Raw genomic sequence first — 21,840 nt, 5'->3', positions numbered from 1 at the left:
CTAAAATTGTTACATTAGTTATGAGTACTATGTCATGTCTCATGCACCTGCGCCTACTCAGGTGTGCACTATGTGATCATCTTGGTTTCCTGGAATAAGCTTTTTAAGAGTTACCATATTTTGTAATTCTTCATATAGGTTTCAATCATGTGCATATTCTTCATAAATTCTAATGACTAGGTTTGCATGGGATTGAAGACTGCTCTGGGAGTCAGAACCAGACCTGGCTAATGCTCAAGGGAAGAGGGACAGGGAGAGGTAAGGATGAAGGAGGGAGGGGGAGAGAAAGTCAGGAAGTTTGAGATTGCAGTTCTGTCTGGCAGATTGGGAATTGATATGATTTGAAAATGTTTCTCAGAGAATCATACTGTGAAAGTCAGTGTTTATGCATCTTATGCATTGTGGGCTTTTTGCATGTTAGATTCAGTTTATTCTCATTCTTAAGAACTGTGAGCTGGATTTCATATGGATTTTACTCATTTTGAATTTTAGATTATGTCTGCCAATCTATGGGCTCTACTATACATCATGGCAGTTGTATGCAAAGATACTTAATCATAGCACGGGCAACCTAGAGTGTTTGGTTATAGAAAATAACACATAGTTGAACTACCACTTGGATTAGGTTTTCCTTTGCTGGGGTGACCTCCTAAAGAAGCCTGTATTGGTGTATTTTCCCAGTAAGGGAAGTTGTAGCAGTGACTTGGAAACCTGACCTAAGGTGAAATAATCAGTTGATCTTGGGTCCCTCCGTTCATTCTGTTGTCTGAAAGACTTGCCCACTGACCTTGTCTGTTGCTGGGTGTTTGATCTACGAACAGTTGATTCACTGCTTTTTCAAACTTCCGATCTAAGCTCATAGATTCTGTGGGAGATCTGGGAAGGTCTGCCTTCCCTTTAAGCAGGTTATGATCTGGTAAACCCTTTCACTGGGCTCATTTCATTTTGGGAAGAAAACTGCCCATTGTGGAAAACTTAAAGATACTGCCTTTTGTCAGGGAGCTACTTCTAGCTCTGGTTCCTCCAGAGAGGCTTCTGGTGTAGACAGTTATGAAGAACAAGTAACTCTTGTAAATGAACAACATGTTCTTGCTTAAATATTTCCCAGAACAATCCTAAAGAAATATAATACAGGTAAGTTTTGTTATGTTCTCCTTGTGAATTATATTTACGAGAAGCAAAAAATAGGATTAGAATCAGAGGAGGAAAAGCCTTTTTATACCAGTGGGTGCATATTTTTATATCTCATGAATTTTAACCACTTAAAAAATTATCTGGTTTCTTGCCCCTACTCATGGTTGATTTTTTCCTTTCTTTTTCCATCGTGAGACCTCTGAATTATTTTTATTCATAAGTGAAAAATGTATTACAGCTTTATTTCCTTTTATTAATAGTTCCTTCTTGCCCTTAACCACATCTCTGACTTTTTGGCATGTGAAGTCCAATGAGCTCATGCTTAATCATGTATAAACAACCATCTAATTATATGGTTTTGAATTTTCATTTGACCGACTAAATAGAAATGACACAGAAACGAGAAACCTGACAACCTCCCTGTCTTCAGATACCTGGCCTTTCTCTCCCTCACCCTCTCTCCATGCATTTAGCAAAATGCACGTTATAACTTATCAAAAAATCAGTTCGCATTTGCCAAGTTTCTGAGGTAAAATTGTTCTTTTCAAGGCTACGTGTCAAAAAACAAGTCGGTTGAGCTGAATTATACGTCTTCTTTTCAAATTTCTCTTGACTCTATTCTTTCCTCCTCTGGACTGAGGTGTTACTTGCATTCCTGGTGTCGCTGGTGTCAGATGACAGAACAGCATTCATGGGACAAGTGGTTTCTCAATCTCTGTCCCCTTGCCTTCTTCCCTGAGGTGAATAATAACCATCCCAGTCACCCTGCCTTCCCCCCAGCCCCCACTTTAAACCTTACTGACACATTTTTGAAAGCAGCTAGTGGGAAAATCTTTTCAAACAAAGGTGCTCACTGTGTTTCAACAGGAAGGAAGAAGTTGTCCATACCCTTTTCTCTCTCACAGGCTGGATCCTCGAATTCCGAACACAGAGCAAAAAGCTCTCCAGAACATTTAGATGGCTTCCCCGGGGATAGTTCACTGTGTTTGATAGAAAATTAAAGAAGAAAAGATACCACAAAAAGACAAATCCTGGATGATCTCACATGTATGTGGAATCTCAAATAGTGAATATAGAGTCAGAGGGAAGAACTGTGGTTGCTAGGGGTTGAAGTGTGGGGGAAAGAGAATACAGAGTTTCATTTATGCAAGATAAATGGGTTCTGGAGAGCCGAGGTACAGTTTGGTGGCTGTAGTTAACAGTACTGTATTGTGTACTTGAAACTTATTAAGGGAATAGATGTTAAGTTCTCAACACACATGCATGTGGGCACACATGGTAACTAGGTGAGCTGATGGATATATTAACCAGCTCGATTGTGGTGTTCATTTATCTATATATATCTAATATGTTGTACATCTTGAATTTAGCATTTTTCTACTTGTCAATCATAGCCCAATAAGACTGGAAAGAAACAGAAAAGTAAAGACACCTCTCTTTGTATTTCATTTCTTTTTTGGCGATTTTGCAAGGTGAAGATTTCAAAGTAGATTTGGCTGTAGAGTGAAGAGAGGGGAACAGATACTTGTGAAATTTGGTCCAAGCGACTTATTTTCTCAATTCTTCAGCCACAGAACAGTTTGATTTCTCTTTTTTTCCTGAATCATGCACTTTCATAAGTGTTAAATTTTCATATACTTAAATGGTTTAAGTTTGGAAGCAAATAGACTCCATTTTGAGAATTTAGGGTTAGTGTGGTCTTGCTGAGGTTGATTACTGTCTAACAATCCTCCTTATTGAAAATGTTTTGGTGATGCCTTCATAGCTTTTTCTGCACACTCTAAAGAGTAATCTTAGTGACTTATGGGGATTTATTGTAACATTTTATTCTAAACTGTGGATTTCTTTGGAGGTTCATGTTCCTTTCATGGTATAAGAAGATCAAAGTGAGACTTCCTGCCTGTAGTTCTTATTTTTGTTTTGTTATGGAATGTGTAGAGCAGAGGAGAACAAATCCTGGCAGAATTTCTAATTTGGTTCACCTGGAACAGTGAGCTGGGGAAGCTCTCTGGAGAGCTTAAGATCCATATTAAGATCTCTACTTCATTGACCCTTTGAGAATTAGAAAAGAACTATATTTCTCTTCTTTGGAAGCCATAAAGTCTTATGTTGCTTATGATGTGTTCTTTCTTCTAAGAATTTGCATACTAGTCAGGAAATATGCTTTCAGTTTGATTAACATTCAACTTTTTACTCACATTGATTCTCAGTTTTTTTTTTTTTTTTTTTTTTTTTTTTTTTTTTTCAGTGCTGGGGATCGAACCCAGGGCCTTGTGCTTTCAAGACAAGCACTCTACCAACTGAGCTATCTCCCCAGCCCATGATTCTCACTTTTATTATTCAAATTCAGAGTATATAAGTAATACTCTTTTTAAAAAATTATTTTAGAGAGAACCATAATTCTTACTTTAGATTTTTTTGTGTTTGTTGGGACAGAATTGGGTTACTTTTCCTCATTATTTGACTTAACCTCAGATACTATTGGCAAAGAGTCATTGCTGGTACAGTGTCTGAATACTGTAGTACCTACAGTGGGTAGAGGTAAAATAGTTGACATCCCTTAATACTAATTCATGTTCCATTTGTGTGAACAGAAATGCTTAGATTACTGTTCTTTTTCTTTGATAGGGAAGTGGGTACTGGGGATTAAACCCAGGGTCACTCCACTACGGAGTTATATCCCCAGTCCTTTCTGTGATTTTTTTTTTTTTTTTTTTTTTTTTTTAGACAAGGTCTTGCTGAGTTGCCCAGAATCACCTCAAACTTGTGATCCTCCAGCCTCAGGCTTGTGCCAGCTACCCTACTTATAAGTTCAAAAATAGCATTAAGTAAAGGGAACAGAAAGAAACTCATATTATATAGGCCTTAGCCAGCTTGCCTGTGTGTTGAGATTTATGATGTTAGAATTTTGTTTTTATATTTTGGCAGTTTGGTTAAAGTTATATCATTTTATACAATGACAAATTGCTTGAGCCAAAAGGTAGATATTTCAGCCTTTGTATCTCTTCACTTCTAAATAAATCTGTGGTGGATATGACTTATTCTACCAACTCATGTATAGAAAAAAATGATTCTTTAAATTATTTCCTGTAAAGCAAAACACATCAAATCCCAGGACCTCAATTTAGTGGGAAATTTAATCTCAGTCATTGTTGGTTGGGGTTCTGACACTCGGCCAAAGTAAGACAATGCCCCACAAGATCTTTGTGCAGAGCAGAACATTCCAAGAGCCTTTTTGTTCTTGGCCCATCAGGTCACTAGTGCTGAGATTCCCCCTGACCATGCCCACACAGTCTCTAGGAGTCTGCCACTCTATGCAGCTTAGATGAAGGAAGCTTCGCTAGAACTGGGGGAGCCACCCCGGGACTAAATGTTGAACCCCTTGTATATTTGCCAGTTATGCTCTACCTTGAAGGACTTCCTTTTAGAGCTGCCTCATTACTCCAGGGACCATCAAACTGCTATTGTTCTTCCAACTTTAGGTAGTTCTACCTGGCATTTCCTTCTGTCTTCTCTTAAAGGTCCCCTCCTTGTCAGTAGGTTCTGTGGCCTTCAGAGCACATGGAATAATGTCAGTGACTTAGGCTTCTACACAGGACTAGAAGAGAGGACAAATTCAAGCAGTGTGTACTTGGAACTCTTTTCCAGCAATCTCTTCAAGAGACAGAGGAGCATGCAATACAAATAATCACTCAGTGAGTTTTCTTGCCATGTACCTGAGCTTCTGAGTGGGCTTTGGAACATGGAGTAAGAATCTACAGTCTAGAGGAGTCAAAGGTATTTGACTGAGGAGACAGTTGAGCTGCCCTGGGGGACTTCTGGGGTGGAAGCAAGGTACTTTCCACTTCTTAGAAGTCTGAGTAACTTAGTTTTTAATGAAGAAGAATGTAATCTTCATAACCATTTGCCCTTTCTCCAGATCTGATGCTTCTGGGCGTACCATCTGGACTTGCAAGCCCATACAAAATGTGGAACAGAAAAAACTTAATGATAGAAAATGTGTCTCTTTGGACATTTCTGAGGAGCTGTTTGTGGGTGGGGAGAAACAAAGGTAGCTTAGCATTTTTTAAGTGACAGTGTAAGCTTCTAAGATATTAAGGAATTATGTCTAGTGTGAGTGATTGGTTGGGAGCGTGCCTCTCAGATACTTTAAAAAAAGTCATTGATTTATATTGAATAGGTTAGACTACACTTCCTTCCCCTTGAGTGTGTGTGTGTGTGTCAGCAGGAGGGAATATGGAGAGAAGGGGCAAACTGACATTTCTAGCTGTTCAGGAATTTAGAGACAAGGACATAACAACAATTGTGGCCACTAGGGACCTCATCTTTCTTGCATATCCTGACTCACATGCATTTAAAGAGGGACTTTCTCAACTTCATTTGTGGCCTTGAACTATACTTGCTTTATTAATTGCTCTAAAAGTCATATTCTTCTCCTATTCTTTTAGAAAATATTATTGAGCACCGACTGTCTGACAGAGGGGTCCAGGCATTGTTCCTTGTGGTGAGGGGCCTCACTGATAGACAGCTTGTCTGTTTCTCTTACAACCGTTGTTTTTTGTTGCCTGAGGTAGAAATAGCAAGTTAGGATATATACGACCCTGACTTATGGACAAAAGATTTGAAATCTAGTGTTTCTTGAAGGCACTTTGGTAACCCTCTTGTTTTCTTAATAAGACAAGTTGGGGTTACCCTGCCTGCTCTGGTCTCTGAGATCATGGCAATGTCTTCCTCGTTTGGTTTCTGCCTTCAACCTTTGCTCTGCTTCTCTATGAGCTGAACATAACTAGACATCACATCACATGTGATGGTTCCCCATCACACCATACTCATACTTAAAAACTTACTGTAGCTCTGTGGGGCGCTTGGTTTTGGATGTCGCGTGTTATGAGATTCGTAATACTTCAGTAAGACTCTCAGCGCTCAAGGCACATGGAGTAGTTACTGTGTGCAGGACACTACTCTAAGTACTTTAGGTAGATTGATTCATTTAGTACTGCCAACATCCTTTGGAAGGTGGGAACAATGCTCACCCCCTTTTTCTAGATAAAGAAATGGGCACAGAGAACTTAAGGGACCTGCATAAGGTCACACAGCTGGTGAAACCATTCTGGCTCTGGCATCTTCATTCCTTTCTACTTTTCCCATCCTGCCTCCAGAATACTTTCCCAGCCTTGTGTTCACTTTACTCTGGGCAGCCCACTCTGCATTACCCTCTCCCTACAGCCATTAAAAAGACTCAGCCCCAGTCTACCTTTTCCATGAAGCCTCCTCTGGTGTATAAGATCTTTTCCTTTTATGCTCAGCATTGAGGCAACTCAGTTTAAGGTTGGGTGTTTCCCAAATGTTTTCAGTGTTAGTTAAAACTCAGTCAACTGGTTGGAATCTCTTTGACCAAGGGCTAGTCCAGGGCCTGAGATTCCATTAGTACAGCACAGTACCAGGCCCTGTAAACAAGACCTGTGCATGGTCTTTGGGAAACAGAAGCATTTTTCTCCCATTAAACTTGGCTTCCTCCCTCCCTTCCTCTCATCCTTTCTTATATTTACAGAAGTCATCTTTTTGAAAGTCTAATAGTTCCCACCTTCAAATATTTCCAAAGATGAATTCATTGCGTAAACCTTGGCTTAAGCACATTAAATTCAACTGTAGGCAAGAATAGTCTGACTCATCTCTGTACCCACACTCCTTGGAATACATACGATAGCACGGAGCATGGGTGCAATAAACAGACACCTGATCAGTGAGTGATAAATTGCTGAATTGTGCTTGTACTGGTATTTCAGTTTTTCAGAGTAACAGTTTGCTTATTTAACAAATATATCCGCTTTTTTCCCATGGGATTGTGAGAAAAATTTGTCGAGGGAAAAGCAGTAAAATGTGCTTACATTTCCTCTTTGGTTTTCTGGGCTAATTGTAGGTGAACTTTATTTAACACTCTTGCTATACTAAGAGTCTCTATGGAGCAGAGCAGCTTTCAGTTAACTTGGCAAATCATTACAAGAGAGAACAGAAGGGTCAGCATAAGCACTCTCTACTAATTAGTTGATAATTGATGTACAATAGCTGACTGATGGGACTTTAGAATATAAACCCTGGAATATTGTTTAATTTATCCTCCCATCTTTATGAAGTGGCTTGGAGCTATGTATTCTTAATAACATCTTACCAGGAGTGCCCAGCCGCTGGGAGTTAAGACTGAGGCTTAATGAGTGCCTTCATCCAGGGCACTGAGCATTATAGAAAGGAATATGACATTTTTGAATCTCTCAGAGTATAAATGTGACTCCATTTAATACCTGAATTAAATGAGTAAGGCTCATGGTTCCTACTTTGTAGACAACATTCCTGAACGTTGACTGAGGTTGGAAGAGTATTGGTGTGGAAGTTATGTTCTTGTGGGATAAACACCCAGAGGGTCAAGCTGAACCCATGAGGGCTGGGTGGTGGAGTTGGCATTACTCATGGGAATCTCTCCAGGTTTGCATTTGAACTGTGTATCCGCTCACTCTGGAATGAAGTCACAAAACAGACTTTGTATGATGTTCCCCAACTTTGAAACTTTGATTTTCTGAATCTTTATTAAATAAATATAAAATCCTCAATCTTACTTTATTCAATTCCATAATCACTGCTTTCTTATTTTGTCATTTCTCATCCTGGGCTTTCTGTACTCTTCATCTCCTTTCTGGTTTTTGTGCTTCTTCAGTCTTCCTGCCCATTTCTACTGGATTTATCTTGGGTGAATTCTGCTGCCAGTGGAATGCGCCATTGCCATAACATGGGGCCCTAAATACATGCCAGCCAACCATTTACCAGTACCATCTGGTTTAGTGGATTTGGGGTGAAGGGTAGGAATTTGTGTTTTGAGAAGTATCTTTGGGGATACTAACTTATAGCCAGGTGTGGAGTCATTGGTGAATACATAATGTCCGACTTTTAAGTTGTTTTCAACTTTTTTTACTATAATAAAATACATGAGCGAATCAACTTATAAAGAGAAAAGGTCTGTTTTGGCTCATGGTTTCATAGATTTCAATCCAAAATAGGTAGGCCCCACTGCTTTTTGACCTACAGCAAGATAGCCTGTCATAGTAGGAAGTACATGGTGGGCAAAGCCATCTATATAATAGCAGGAAAGTGAAAATGAATGGAGGAAAAGACTGGAATCTCATAGTCCCCTATGGGCATATCTCCAATGACCCCCAAACCTCCAACTAGGCCCCATCTTTTCCCAACAGATCCAGATCCAAACTACAGCACTTGCCCTTTAGGTCACCTGAAGCAAGCCTCTGAGCTGTGTCCTTGACGATTCTCCTGGGCAGAGACATCTCCTTCAGGCTCTTCTGACTCCTCATTCCCTATGACACATTGCGCCTCCCTCACTCCTGCTTCCATGTCTACACCCTGCTACTTCCTTCTCACTCACATGCCTCTTCTTCCTTCCTATTTTAACTTACTGGTTTCTAACCACTGTTCCTTAGAATTCCAGTCTGGGGTGAGTCCCTAGCGGGGAAATCCCTCCCCAAACAAATGCATTTTGTGTATTATTTGCTTCTCCAAAAGCGTTAGTATATGCATTTTCATTTTAAAGGATCTGATAAAAAGATGTGTTAAACTATCAGAGTTTTTCAAAGTTGTTTGACTATGGACATCTCCATAAACTTATTTATCATTGAATACTTTTGGACACACTGAAGAACTTTGGGAAACGTCTTTGTGGTTATTATTCCTCAGTGAATTTTTTGTTATGTGGAGATTGCCCTCCCTCTTCTCTGAGCTCCTCACGTCTCTATGATATAGCTGCATGTCTAAACCAGTGACACCATGTGGTTGTTCCAAGGTGAGTCTGTCTTAGTGCTTCAAGATTGTAAGTTCCATGGAGACAGGAACTTCCTATTGGTTTGGTCCCATTTTGAGCATTTGTAACATTTGCCAAGTTGAAGTGCTTTGCCCTTGCATGTAGAAGCAGTTATTCCATTCTAAGTCTCATCCTTTGGTGTTGTTAGCCACTCATCCAGGTGTTCCTGTATTTCACAGTGGCACAATAACCACCCAGATGTGTTCATGACATTGTCACTGCTGCATCTTAGCAGGGCAACATCACATTTGGTAAAACACTACATAACAAGCCTCATATGTTTGACATGCAGGGGTTTATTATTCCTGGTTCTAAGGAGAGTGACAACAGAGAGAGTTGGATGACCTTACTTCAGCAGCCTCTTTGACTTGTGTTTGTATGAGTATTTGGGGAAAAGCCCACCTGTGTCTCTGAAAACCTTGAAAAGTTTTCCCATATACCTGGTGGTCGTCCCATTTGGGAGAAGAACAAGCACAGACTCAGATTGAGAAAATGACTTGCCCAAGATTATATGCCTTATTATTGATGGGCACCTATGTTTCATTATAAGAATGAAAATGTGTGCTATGAAATTAGATGTGTTATTTAAGCATTAGTTTTGAGATGTGATTCTTCATCAAAACAGGCACATTTTGATGATTTCTCTTAAGAATAGAGGGAACAATATGTGTCTAACTCGTGTTGCTTTTAGAATTATAGCATACATATACATATTCATGTTTGTATGAGCTCAGAAAAAGCTGTGGAAGGATACATATTTAACTGTTTTAGTTGAGTATCTTAAGGAGTGATAATGGGGAGGTATAAGAATATAAACTTTTTCTTTACATCTGCATTTTTATCTTTTTAAAGTACACACAAATGCATATTAGTTTTGTATTTAAACTCCAATGAAGGTGTTCCCCCCCAAAAAATCACCGGTACATTCTAGAAAATGCTTTGACATATACTAAGTTAATAAACCTTATGGATAAAATGTGTATGCCATAATTTTGAACATAGATGAGTCTGTGAGGGGACTCACAATATATAGAATATTTCTTCCTTAGGTTGGAATGGCATAGTTGTGAATGAGCCCATGGGACTTGCTAACTGGAACATAGAATTAGACCATTTTATCCACTTAGTCCAGGACAACACCATCAGGGAAATCCTCCCAGGTAGGCTTATTCCATGTGGAGGGGAACTTGGTCCCACCGTGGGTAAGCTTAGTTCCAAGAGGAAAAGCAAGAAGGGTTTCTTGAGACATTTGTTTCCATTTGTTCTTCCTTATTTCGGTAGAAAAAGCCCAGGTATGTACTGAGACTTGCTTCTCCTTAGAAAATGATGAACTAGGAAGAGGTATTCCAACCATTTTACGTACACAGATTAGATAATCATTTCCCCCATGATGGCCCAATTGGCCATCATGGCCCAAATTGTTATGTAACATAGTGACGATAATAACAAAAACAAAAACAAAAATTATAACTACTTTCTACTGAGCAAGCATATCCTGTGCGTTGGCCTCTACTAATCTTTGAAGCAGCCACTTAGGGTGTGCAAAGTGATCTTGTTCCTAGAGATGAAGAAACCGGGGGGTAAAGTCAACCTGCTAAAATGACCAGAGTTACATATATGAGCAGGCAGCAGAGGTCAGCTGCATTTTCCCAGGCAATCAAAGTATTTTCCAACTGCTTTTGGAATTTGTTTGCTTTTGATGGGAGTTTAAGACTCCTATTTTACATTAGGCATTTATTTGGATTTATTAAAGGAAGTCTTGCCAGGTAGGCATGTTTAAATGCTTAGAACTAGAAATAAGGGAAAAATTTGAGCCTCAGAGTTGCAGAAACTTCATTTGTGGATGACTTAAATTGGCCTTCAAGACTACCTCAATTTTGTTATACCTGGGAAAAAAGGACTTGCATAAAACAGGTTTGCCCAGCAAAAGGTTTACTGGGAGGCTCACACAAATGCTTATTCTGATTTTTCTTGCCAAGTTTTAAAAATTAGTTTTTTCAGTGCTGCCAAAGTTTTGAAATTTAAATTTTTTCTATTATATTGTTGTTTTGTAGTAAAATGCTCTTGAGTATTTGGCTAGTGATTGACATCTTAGTCTAAGCTAATCATTCTTAAAACATTTAGCTGAAAGAAAGATGATCTGCAGATGAAGAAAAGGGGTAGCTTAAAGTCTGGAGCTAGAGAGAGAAAGAGAGAGAAAAAAGAGAGAGAAAGGGAGAGAGATTTTGCCTTGGGTAGGGAGGCCTCAGCATACAGTCCCTGGACACTCAGGAGAAAAGGGATCCTAGGAATAATACTAGAAAGACACCAGGGATAAATTCTTTAATAAAATTTAACTAACCTTTGCACTTATTAAGTGCCAGGCCCAAAACATAAATTACAACAGAATGAAGTAACTGCTGGTATTAACCCTACTTTTAAGATTAGGAGACTGAGGCACAGAGAGCTCAAGTAACTTGACCAGGGTCACACAGCCCATCCATGGTGGAGCTAGGATACAAACCCATGCTGTTTTCTGTGTTGTCAACCTCTCACTTCTTCCTCAGTGTTTCTATGTTTCTATCTGCCTGCGGTACCCTAATGCCCAGTGGTTTGTTAATCCATTCTTGAAAACCCACTTGAGCATGTCGTAAAGCCTTTCTTTGCAGTGCATGATACTGGATTAGAAAATAATTGCTTTAAATGTGTTATTAGTAACATTTGAATATAGATGTTATATTTCACACTAATACTATATCATTGCTAAATGTCCTGAATTTGATGGCTGCATTATGGTGATATATGTAGGAATGAGGGGCATGAAATCTGCAACTCAAATGTTCAAAAAATTGATATTAATAACAAAATTAGTAAGCTCATATATAGGAGATGGATGGATACATAGACCATTGGATAGAGTTGGAGATTGTTTTACTATTGCTATAGCTTTTCTTCATATTTTAAATTTTTCTAGAGTAAAATATTGGGGAGGAAAACCCTGCTTAGAGATGCTGAGGCATATATTAATATATACTAATCCTTTTTGTGCTCCAAACAACCCTGTGAATTAGGTACTATTATGTCCCCATTTTAGAACAGGATCTGAGGCACAGAGAGCCAAGGACCTTGCCCAATGTCATACAGCCAGTGAGGGTGGGAGGGCTGACTTGAATACTGCTATTTTATTTCGGCTTGCAAAACACTGTGCATCTGTGTTAGGTTGAACCATATAGAACTTGCTCTTCTATGATCATTTCTAATCTATTCAAAAAGTCATTGCATGAGACTCACCCTAGGAGCAGGGATCACCTCTTTCCTAATGAATGGCTGATCTGCTGTGTTTCTTGATGACCTGATGGTGAGTCCGTGGGGCATCGTGTCCACTTGCTCACCACTCTCCACAGACTGCCTGGTTCATGACTGGCATTAGATAAGTGTCAGTTGAATGAACAACAACCAAAAAGTTTTGAGTACGTCTCCCCTTTTCCTCGGGTGTATCTCATTTTTGTTGTCCCCTGAATCTGTGTCACTTTTAGGAGAACCTATGGATAGTCATAACTAGTTAGAAAAGATGTAGCCTCACCAGTGATAATTGAAACATAATCAACTATTTGGCTTCAGGAGAACCTTTTTAACTGATGAAGACATTGATTAAAATATGCTCCTCTAAGATGACCTCTCAGTTCAGAGCCCCAATGCAAAACGCTTGGGCTCCCTACCAGCATGCAGCAATTTTGGCTTAGAATGTATGTGGGACTCAGAATGCCATCCTCTCAGATCCTTATTTGAACAGTAAACACATTTTAAAAACGTATCATGTTGTCTCTAAAAATAAGCGATCTTTCAAAACGAGAACCAGTGCACAAGTAGTTGGCACATCTGGTAGTCAGAGAAGTTGTACGGTTTGTTTTTAGGGAATGACAAGCCAAGGAACGTTCAGACTTGGCCAACTACAAACCTTTCTTCTATCTGTGATGACACCTGGTTTTAAAAAAAAAAAAAATTGGCTCCAGGCTTGATGCAGAAAGAACATTGGAAATGGTCAGAGAATTAAACAGCACCATTTACTATCTTATTTTGTGCAAGGAATCATAAAGAACTGTTTCTTCTTACTTCAAGAAAGAATGGAGCAAAAAAAAGCAAGGGCAAGTGTGAAACAATAACAATAACAGCAACAATACCAGTGCACAGCCGTGGAGCACCTATTATGAGCTGGATAATGTACTGAGTCCTTTATATGTGATGTTAATACTAGATTCACCACCTTGTGAGGTGGTGTTAATTTTCTTCCTGTTTTGTAGATGATAAGACATAGAAATAAGACACACAAATGCTCGGTAATCGGCTCAAGTCACGCACCTAGCTGATCCCAGGCAGGCTGTCCCCAGAATCCACACTCCAGAGCACTGCAGGATTCTGAATAGCCTGGAGGTGGTCATTATGTCTGGCATTAGAAAAAGAATTAGATGGTCACATTGACCGCAGTGACTCTTGGTCAAATTGTTGTTTGACTCCACTTGTGAGGCAAATGATGCTGTTTTCCAGAACATTCTTATAGCTGCATACAAACATTCCCTGTTCCCAAGAAATCTACCTTTCATTTTCATGGTTTGAGGCTATCATCTATGATTCTGTCAGAAGCTGTCATTTCTCTTTGTTTAAAGGACATTAAAACTGACCAGTGAATTTGGGAGTAGGAGGTGGGATAGTAAAAAAAAAAAAAAAAAAAAAAAAGATGGACATATTGGAGAGAGGAAGGCTAATGTTAATTTCTTTATTACAGAACAAGAAACAAGAAAATATTGTGGATGTATGAATCTAGAGTAGAGAGTGAGTTACACAGGCAGCCTTGACCTGTGAAAAATTCTGGTCCAGGAAGATGGATTTATAATTACTATTCCCACTGACTCCATCTTCCAGTTAGCAGAACTGTGGAGAAGCATCAAAAGGATTGACTTTGAAATTGCTTTTTTTTTTTTTTTTTTCTTCTTAAATAGCACTATTTCAGAAAAGACAATCAGGTGGGCTTCAGTGAAAATAATTGGTCAATATTTAATGTTCACTATAACTATCTTTCATTTTGATCATTCATCTCCACTGAGCATTCTTCACTGTGTATTCACAGACCCTGGGCTAGGTGCTAAGGGAGCAGAGATGCCCCAAGCACAGGGCTCTGCCTTTAAAAAGCTGCAATATATAAAAACAGAGAGGATGAAAGGCAGGCAAAAAGTCCACTTCCTGAAGTGTGCCAGGTGCTGAGGCAGGTATATTACAGGAGGCCAAAGGGGAACAAAAGGAAGAGTTAGACAGAGCTGCTCAGTTGGAGGTGGGGAAGGGAGGTCATAGAGGAGGGGGCCTTTGAATTGAGACCTTAAAGATGCAGAGGCCCTCACTAGGTAAGTTAGAGTAAGGCATTCCAGGCAGAGAGAAGAGCTTGAACAAGACAAGGGTTAAAATAAAATCTTCAGTAATAACGTTAGTGTTTATTGATTCTAAGGTATGTGTATTTTGATATCACAACATCTCTGAAATTTGAATACTAGGCTCAGATTTAATTGGCTGTTCAAGTTCTCACTGGTACACAAAATAATGGTATGCCTTACAATATATTGACATTTTAGATTTGATGAAATATTAATATGCTCTGTCATCAAGTGGTATTACTTAGGTGTGCTATTTTAGCTGCAAATGTGTCTTTGTTTTAGGGGTAGATGGATATTAATATTTGTTTATTAAAAAGAGGAAACAGGCATGAAATGATTTGAGAGTCTTATATGGCTATGTGGTATTCTATTTGACAGAATACTTGACATCTGATGTTGTTTTGATAACAATGGCTGGTAACAGTGGAAGTTGGGGAGGCAATTCAGGTGTTCTATGTACTGGACTAAAGCTATGAACCACCACATTGCCTATTTCCAAGCTAAAAAGGAAGTCTGAAATACAAATGCATTGGTATTTAGGATTTTTAAAAATGTTCAGTTTATGATGCATTCCATAAAACTGTACACACCACTCTTGATGTCAGCATGAAGCCCCAATAGTACAATGTTTTATGTGTTATGAAAGTAAAATATCTATAATTGATTGTCCAAGGCACAAGAAGATGGATCAAACATAAGCCACAGTGGGAAGGGTAGGTGGGATGTTCTGGTGGGTGTATTTGAAAAACTGAAATCCAAGAAATTTCTGTTGCAGTTAGTGATATTGGAAAGTATACAAGGAAGAAAACAAGTATCCTGGAGCCCAAACTTAAGGACACAGGTGTGGCGAAAGTACACCCTAGCAGTATCAGTTTCTGCTTGGATGTCATTTGGTGGATTTTAGTTTCCCAGAAGGCTGGACTAGAGCAAGGCTTTTGCCAGCCAAGGATGCTGTGACTTTAACAGCATTTTTGAGATGTGGCTGCAATGATGGGGCCATAGCTATTGTTCCAGTGCCTTGTTTGTCCTTTGGCTTCAGAGACTTCCGGAAGAAAATGTTTCAGAAGGCGACAAGTAAAAATACTTTTTGGCTATTGATTTAATTTTGGGAAAAACACAATAGGAAAGCATGACTTTAGGGCTAAAGAAAGTTACAGTGACACTTTTCACCTACTTTGATCCCAAATATATCAATGAAAAAAATGGGAACTTTAGTGAGAAAATTTTAGATCCTGATTTGTTAAAAACTGAGATCATATTTATTTTCATTTGTTGTATTTGGGAACAGAGTGTATAGTTGCTGACACTTGACCAGGTAGTTGGCAAAAAAAAAAAAAAAAAAAAGTTTGGGCAAGTACATCCATGTAAAAAGAATGTCTAGAATGATTCAACTATTATTATTATTTTTTATAAATTGGTCATGGCAGTGTTTGCCTTTTTTTCCTTTGCTTTTCACTTTTCCATAACAACACAGATTCTTGTGGGTTTCTTCTTTTTTTCTTTCTTTTGGGTATGTACCAAACTTTTCGACACTGGAAGGTTGCAACTAATGCAAATGAAAAACCAATGTCAAATTTAGTTACCATGCTGCTTTTCAAATGAGTCTGTTAAGACTCTCTCATCCTCATTGCTTAAAAAATTAGGTATGTGTTCAATGACAGTATATTGGGATAAAGAGGAAAAATCAAAGTTGGAGGGACATAGTCATACTATATTCTTTTAAAGAGGCTTTTTGGAAGTCCAGATTTGGAATTTGGGAATGAAGTAAACCAGTTAAACAAGTTTTTTTTTTTTTTTTTTTTTTTTTTTTTTTAAGTAGTGTCAACTTTTCTTGCTGGGTGATTCAAGTCGGGGGGGTGGTGGGGAGCAAAAAAAAACCCTGAACACTTTGGTTTGATACAGGTAATTCTATCTCCCTACCACCTTAACCCTTTAGATAAAGATATGAGATATGGCTTTCAATATCATTCTCAAAATAAGATTCTCGCTTCTGTAGAGAAGTGAAATTTAACCACATTTTATTTAAGTAGTTATTACGGAAGGGTTTCTGTTGTAGCTTTATGACTTTCCAATTGGAATTAGAGAAAGATTTTTGGTATCACCCGTACTAAAAAGGGAAGATCTGAGGACTGCCTTTCAAGATGGGTCCTGATATAAGTGTGCACTTGTGTGTATTTACTGATCTCTCATGTAAGGGACATAAAAGCTAACCTGATTCATTTGTTTTTAGGGGCTCTGGGCTTTGGGCCTCAGTGCAAGTCCATTGGAAAAGGCAGCTGCAACAATCTAGTGGTCACCAGCAGTCCCATGATGGTTCAGCGACTGGGACCCATTTCACCTCCAGCAAGCCAGGTCTCCACAGCATGCAAGCAGATCAGTCCTAGCTTACAGAGGGCAGTGAATGCAGCCAACCTGAATATACCTCCTTCAGATACCAGGTCTCAAGTTACTTTTTTTTCCCCCCTTCTTTGCGGTATAATCACACCTTACGAGTGTTTTCCCTTCTATACCTGAATGCACGTGGGCGCGCACATACACACACACACACACACACATTCACCTACACACACATACTCCCAAGCAACTCTTTCTAATGCAAGTGTTGTAGGGGAATGCTAACAACTTAAGTATGTGCCATTGTGTCCTCTTAATTGGGAGGAATGGTTTTAATACCTGCTATTTTGTGGTATGAGTGAAATGAATGCCCATTTTGAGATTTTGAGTCTCTGACTGAAGGCCTGTGTGTAAATTTGTCAGTTCTTGGTGAAGCGAGTCATGTCATGGCCTAATTGATGTTCCATGCACACCTTTCTTACCTGATGGGTTTTGGTATATCGCTTTCAGTCTCAACGCTGCTTGTCAAGCTGTTTTCATGATCTGTCCATCTGCCTATCCACCCATCCACCAGTCTGCCTAAATATGTATCAAGTACCTACTGTCTGTGTAATATAATAGTCAAAGTTTAGAGAGATAGTAGAAAGAATGAAGACATAAATCAAACTTTTTAAGGCTTTATGATATGTCGGGGAAGACATATTTTCACGTATGAGTTACATAACATTTCAACATGATGTCTGATTAGGTGGCAGAATAAGTAGGTACAATAAGTGCCGCATATCTATCTCCATAGGGGAGAACTAATTAGAAAAGAGAAATCACCCCCTCAAATTTTCATCTCTCTTAAGACTGATATTAGGGAGACCATAAAACCAAACTACAGTGTTTAAAGTCTGTTTCTTTTTGAAGTTGATTATTTCATCTTTACAAGTTAACTTCTTGGAAAAGCACAATCCAAAGTTTTTGTCTCTGAGTCCTGTTTCTGCTGGAACTGATCTGGTTTACTCTCTGGGCCCCTGTTTCCTCTTCTTGGGGGGCTGTAACCCACTAAGAGGCCATGTGGTTCTGAGACCCTGTTTCTTCTTCCTTTCCTTCCTACTCCCCCTCTTTTCCGCTCTTGTCTTCGTGCACAATCCTCCTAGCTGCCATTTGAGACTCTGAAATCATAGTTCCTGGATCATTTATTTATGCCAATTTTTTCATGAGGTGGAAAGTTGTTTTTCAGCTGAGACTTTTTGTGATGGGAAGCTGCTGTCATTTTCCCATTGATGATTATGCCTTGAGGGACTCCTCAGACTTGCTGAGTGCTGCATGTAAAATTAACTGTGCTCATGGGTGGGTGTCAATGGGAAGCCTTCAGCTTCCTGTCTGTGGCAAGTCCAGCCCATGCCTTGAAGGCAGAGTCATAATTAATGGAGAAGCTGATGGTGGCAGAGCACAGGGCTGCTCAAGCCACGTACCTTATGCAGTCCCTTTCATGGGTCGGCCAGAGAGGGTCATTATCTCAGTGTTTTCTGGCACATTTGATTCCTTAGCATAATTTTATATCCTTAAAAGGCAACACCATAATGATACCCTGACAGGTGTTTTTGACTATGTATTCTGTGAGCCCTTCTATGAGCAAAAAATTTTTTTGCAGGATGAACATAGAAACAGGAGTTGAGGAGTGGCTTAGTGAAGGATGGAACCTACTTTTAGCAATTTGGAAAGGTCGCATATTATTTGTGATCTTTAAATTGGTTTGTGTGTTCCATCAGAGGAGAGAAAGGGTAAGAGGCAGCAGTTCAAACTGGAAGGCATGTTACTGTCGCAGAGAAGTTGGTGAGGTCATCATCTTAAGTGCCTTATCCATCAGGAGTCTGCTGGAGGCAAATAGGGACTGGAGACAGTTCAGCCTGAGAGATGGTCTGCCTGTGAAAAGCTGCAAAATGTATTGTTTTATCTAATTACCCATATAATTCCTGTAATTCCTAAAGTAAGAATTATACCACCCAAGGAAAATCATGAGTAGAATTTTGATAGACATCCTTCCAGGTGTATGCAAATGCATGCATCATAAGCATTGGTTTTTCTTTCCACTAAATTGACCTAATAATTGACATAGTTTTATAATTACTTTTTCAGTTCATATATTATAACTCTTTTGTAATAATGGTTTCTTTCTGCTCCAGATTCCATTTTATAAAGAAAGTATATAAATAAAACAGTAATTCTTATCAGTCTTTTATTACTAGGGATTTAGTTCTTTCCCCTTATTTCAGTATTATAAATTATGCTTTATTGCATTAACCCTGTAACTCTTTTATTGCACCTCTCTGATTATTAGAATAAATTCTTAAAGTAAAATTTGCTGGGTTAAAGGAAATGTACAATTTTCAGCTCTTAATATGTCTTCTCAAATTGCACCGTACAAAAGACCTACCCATTTATAAATTCACTAACAGTCTAAGAGAGTTCCTGTTTTCTCTGACCTTACCAAATATTAGGTAGTATTTTTATAAGTTTTCTTTAAGTATATAAGTTTTGCCATCAGAGGTACAAAATTATATTTTATCCTAATTTGTATTTGTTCATTATTGATACAATCGGGCAGTTTTCATGGATGTATTGGCTGTATTTTTAAAAAATTCATTTAAGTACATTTTTTTCTTGGGTGCTCATCTTGAAAAAAGCACTTTTTCCTTAGCTTTGTTGGTTTCTGTCTAATTCATTGGTGAGATTTGTGCTCCAGTACTGTGCATTTACTTTGATTAATTTCCAAACCATTTCTAACTAGCCTGACTTAATGATAAATGCCAACTTATACCTTGGTATTTTGAAGATCCAGGAACCATTCCCATTTTAGGCATTGCCAAAAGTCTGTACTGCAGAGGCTGTTGTACGTATTTCTCCTAAAGTGACAAGGCCAAGGTACTGATACAGTAATCTCATGCAACGGATTCATATTCCCATCTAGCAAAGGTCGGGCAATGGAAGAAATGGGATGCTGTTTGCATGAGTTTGGAATGTATTTAGCTTTTCTGGTTTGCACATGCAATTTTTGATTCTACATTTTATGATTGAATGTTTGTACTACCTTCTAGTATTATCTCTATTGAAGACATGATGGGCCCCAAGACACAGAAAATCTAAATGCTTCCTGCAGCGTCACTTGCTTGTCATTCACAAAACTCACCCATTGCCTGATAATGTTATTCTACATCCAGAAAGGTGCCACTTTTATCTCTTTATCTTCTATTAGAAATTCTTAGGAGTGATTGTCTTTTTGTTTGGAATATGTCCACAAAGCTCAGAGGAAGAGCACAGGCTAAGAATGGATTCTGGACTCTCTATAAGCCCTAACATTTTATAAAGCCACTCTGTGATCAGATGCACTTCTAATTCTTTTGAGTGATCTAGCAGGACACATAGATAAGAACTTCCAGATAGACTAGAACTGATTTTCCTTTCCATATCTGTGTATATATGAAATATATATATTCGTATGAGTGTCAGTTTGAGTTCTGCATGATCTTTAAGTTAGAACTTCTTTTAAGTTTGGCATTGAACCAAGGAATCCAACTTGGGTCATCCTCCCTCTTATGGCTCCATGACTTACTTAGTTCTTACCTTACCAGCCATCCTAATCCTTTTTGCTGATGGTTTCTGAGTTGTTCATATTGCTTTTATTTTGTTCAAGATATATCTCCTTTCTTTTCACATATAGCTCCAAATAAACCAGTCACCAGAAATAGTATCCTTAGGAACAGATGAACATATGGAAATGGAGATTGTTCTCAGTATGGTGACATAGCTCTCTGAACTCTGTCACTTTCTTTCCCACAGGCCTGGTGTTGTAGCAGCAGGGGTTACAGGCAAGAATTCTTGGCAGTTCTCACACTCATTCAACATATTGTTGCAGAAAGAACAGAAAATTTGTGTTCCAGTTGTAGCTTGTGTGACTTGAAGCTGGTTTTACCAGGTCTTTAGTGAAGCAGAGCATTATGGACCACACATGAGATGCAGTGTGAGAAAAGCAATAGAGAATGTATGTGATCCAGCTAAGGCTTTGCCTGTCACATGCTGCTTCGTTTGTTATTCGCTGAGGACTTTGTCCCCTCCACCCGTTTCTGTGTGTGTGTGTGTGTGTGTGTGTGTGTGTGTGTGTGTGTGTGTGTTGTGAGACCAGGAGGAATTTCACAGAACCTTAGTCTTATTCTTTGTGTAACAGAATTGATTAAAAATCCAGTTTACTTGCCTCACATGCCATACCAAATAAGAAGATACATAGAAGAAAAATACTTTGTAAACTACAAATAATGGATAGTTATCATCATGATGATTATTTATTTACCTTGTTAATCAACAGTTTTTTGAGTACTTAGTATTTATCTAACACTCTGATAGGTACTGGGGAGAAAAAAATTGCCCCTAGTGTTGAGAGACTTTGACTTCTCTCAAGGAAAATATTCACATGTGCTTCTAGGTGTGCAGACAGTATATAACCTATTTGGAAAGAAGACTCTTATCAAGAGCTGGTGTGTTGGGGAGAGATTCCATGCATTAGAACTGTGAAAGGTTGAAAGGTCTGGATTACTGCATAGGAGATAGGAGGGAGACTGACTGGAGAGAGAGAGAGAGAGAGAGAGAGAGAGAGAGTGCTATTCAGACTAATTGCTTTAATGATAGAATATAGACTTTGCTTTCTGAAAAATATATGGTAACTGTCCTAGAAAACTAAGATGTCCAAGGTATTAAACAAAGTACCTACACAGGGTTATATTCAGATTTAAATTAAGCCACAGTCAGGTGTAATTCGAGAAAAATGAGAATCATCTTTCAACAATGGAACAATGAACATGTCTCACTACAGGCTGAACCTCAAACCAAATAGTATAATTTCATAAGCAAAGTTAATCGAGGTAGATAAAATACTCTGTCTGTTGGTCACTGCTGAAAAATCTGATATGTTCTGGTGTTGGGGATGTAGCTCAGTTGGTAGAGTGCTTGCCTCATAAGCGCAAGGTCCTGGGTTCAATCCCTGGCACCACAAAAAAATAAAATAAAATAAATAAATCTGATATGTTCTAAAATGACACAGGCAAATGTGCCACCTGAGAATGGACG

General features: G+C 38.8%; 1 protein-coding gene across 12 annotated transcripts in view; it reads left to right on the top strand.

The window, feature by feature from the left end:
- The window catches only part of GLIS3 (GLIS family zinc finger 3), a 424,300-nt gene that overhangs the window by 118,189 nt on the left and 284,271 nt on the right, over window positions 1-21,840 (top strand). For 8 of the 12 annotated variants that reach the window (XM_079113034.1, XM_079113032.1, XM_079113033.1 and 5 more), the window contains one exon: window positions 16,628-16,835. The exons of the other annotated variants lie outside the window; for them this stretch is intronic. In XM_079113034.1, the coding sequence (XP_078969160.1) occupies window positions 16,705-16,835 (131 nt within the window). In that variant the 5' untranslated portion in view covers window positions 16,628-16,704. The remainder of the gene's footprint in view (window positions 1-16,627; window positions 16,836-21,840) is intronic. 12 annotated transcript variants of the gene reach the window in all.

The sequence above is a fragment of the Sciurus vulgaris genome, assembly GCF_902686455.1.
Source record: "Sciurus vulgaris genome assembly, chromosome: 15".
In the NCBI taxonomy this organism is placed as follows: Eukaryota; Metazoa; Chordata; class Mammalia; order Rodentia; family Sciuridae; genus Sciurus; species Sciurus vulgaris.
Note: the sequence above shows the minus strand (reverse complement) of the source record. Positions and strands in the feature narration are given on the sequence as shown.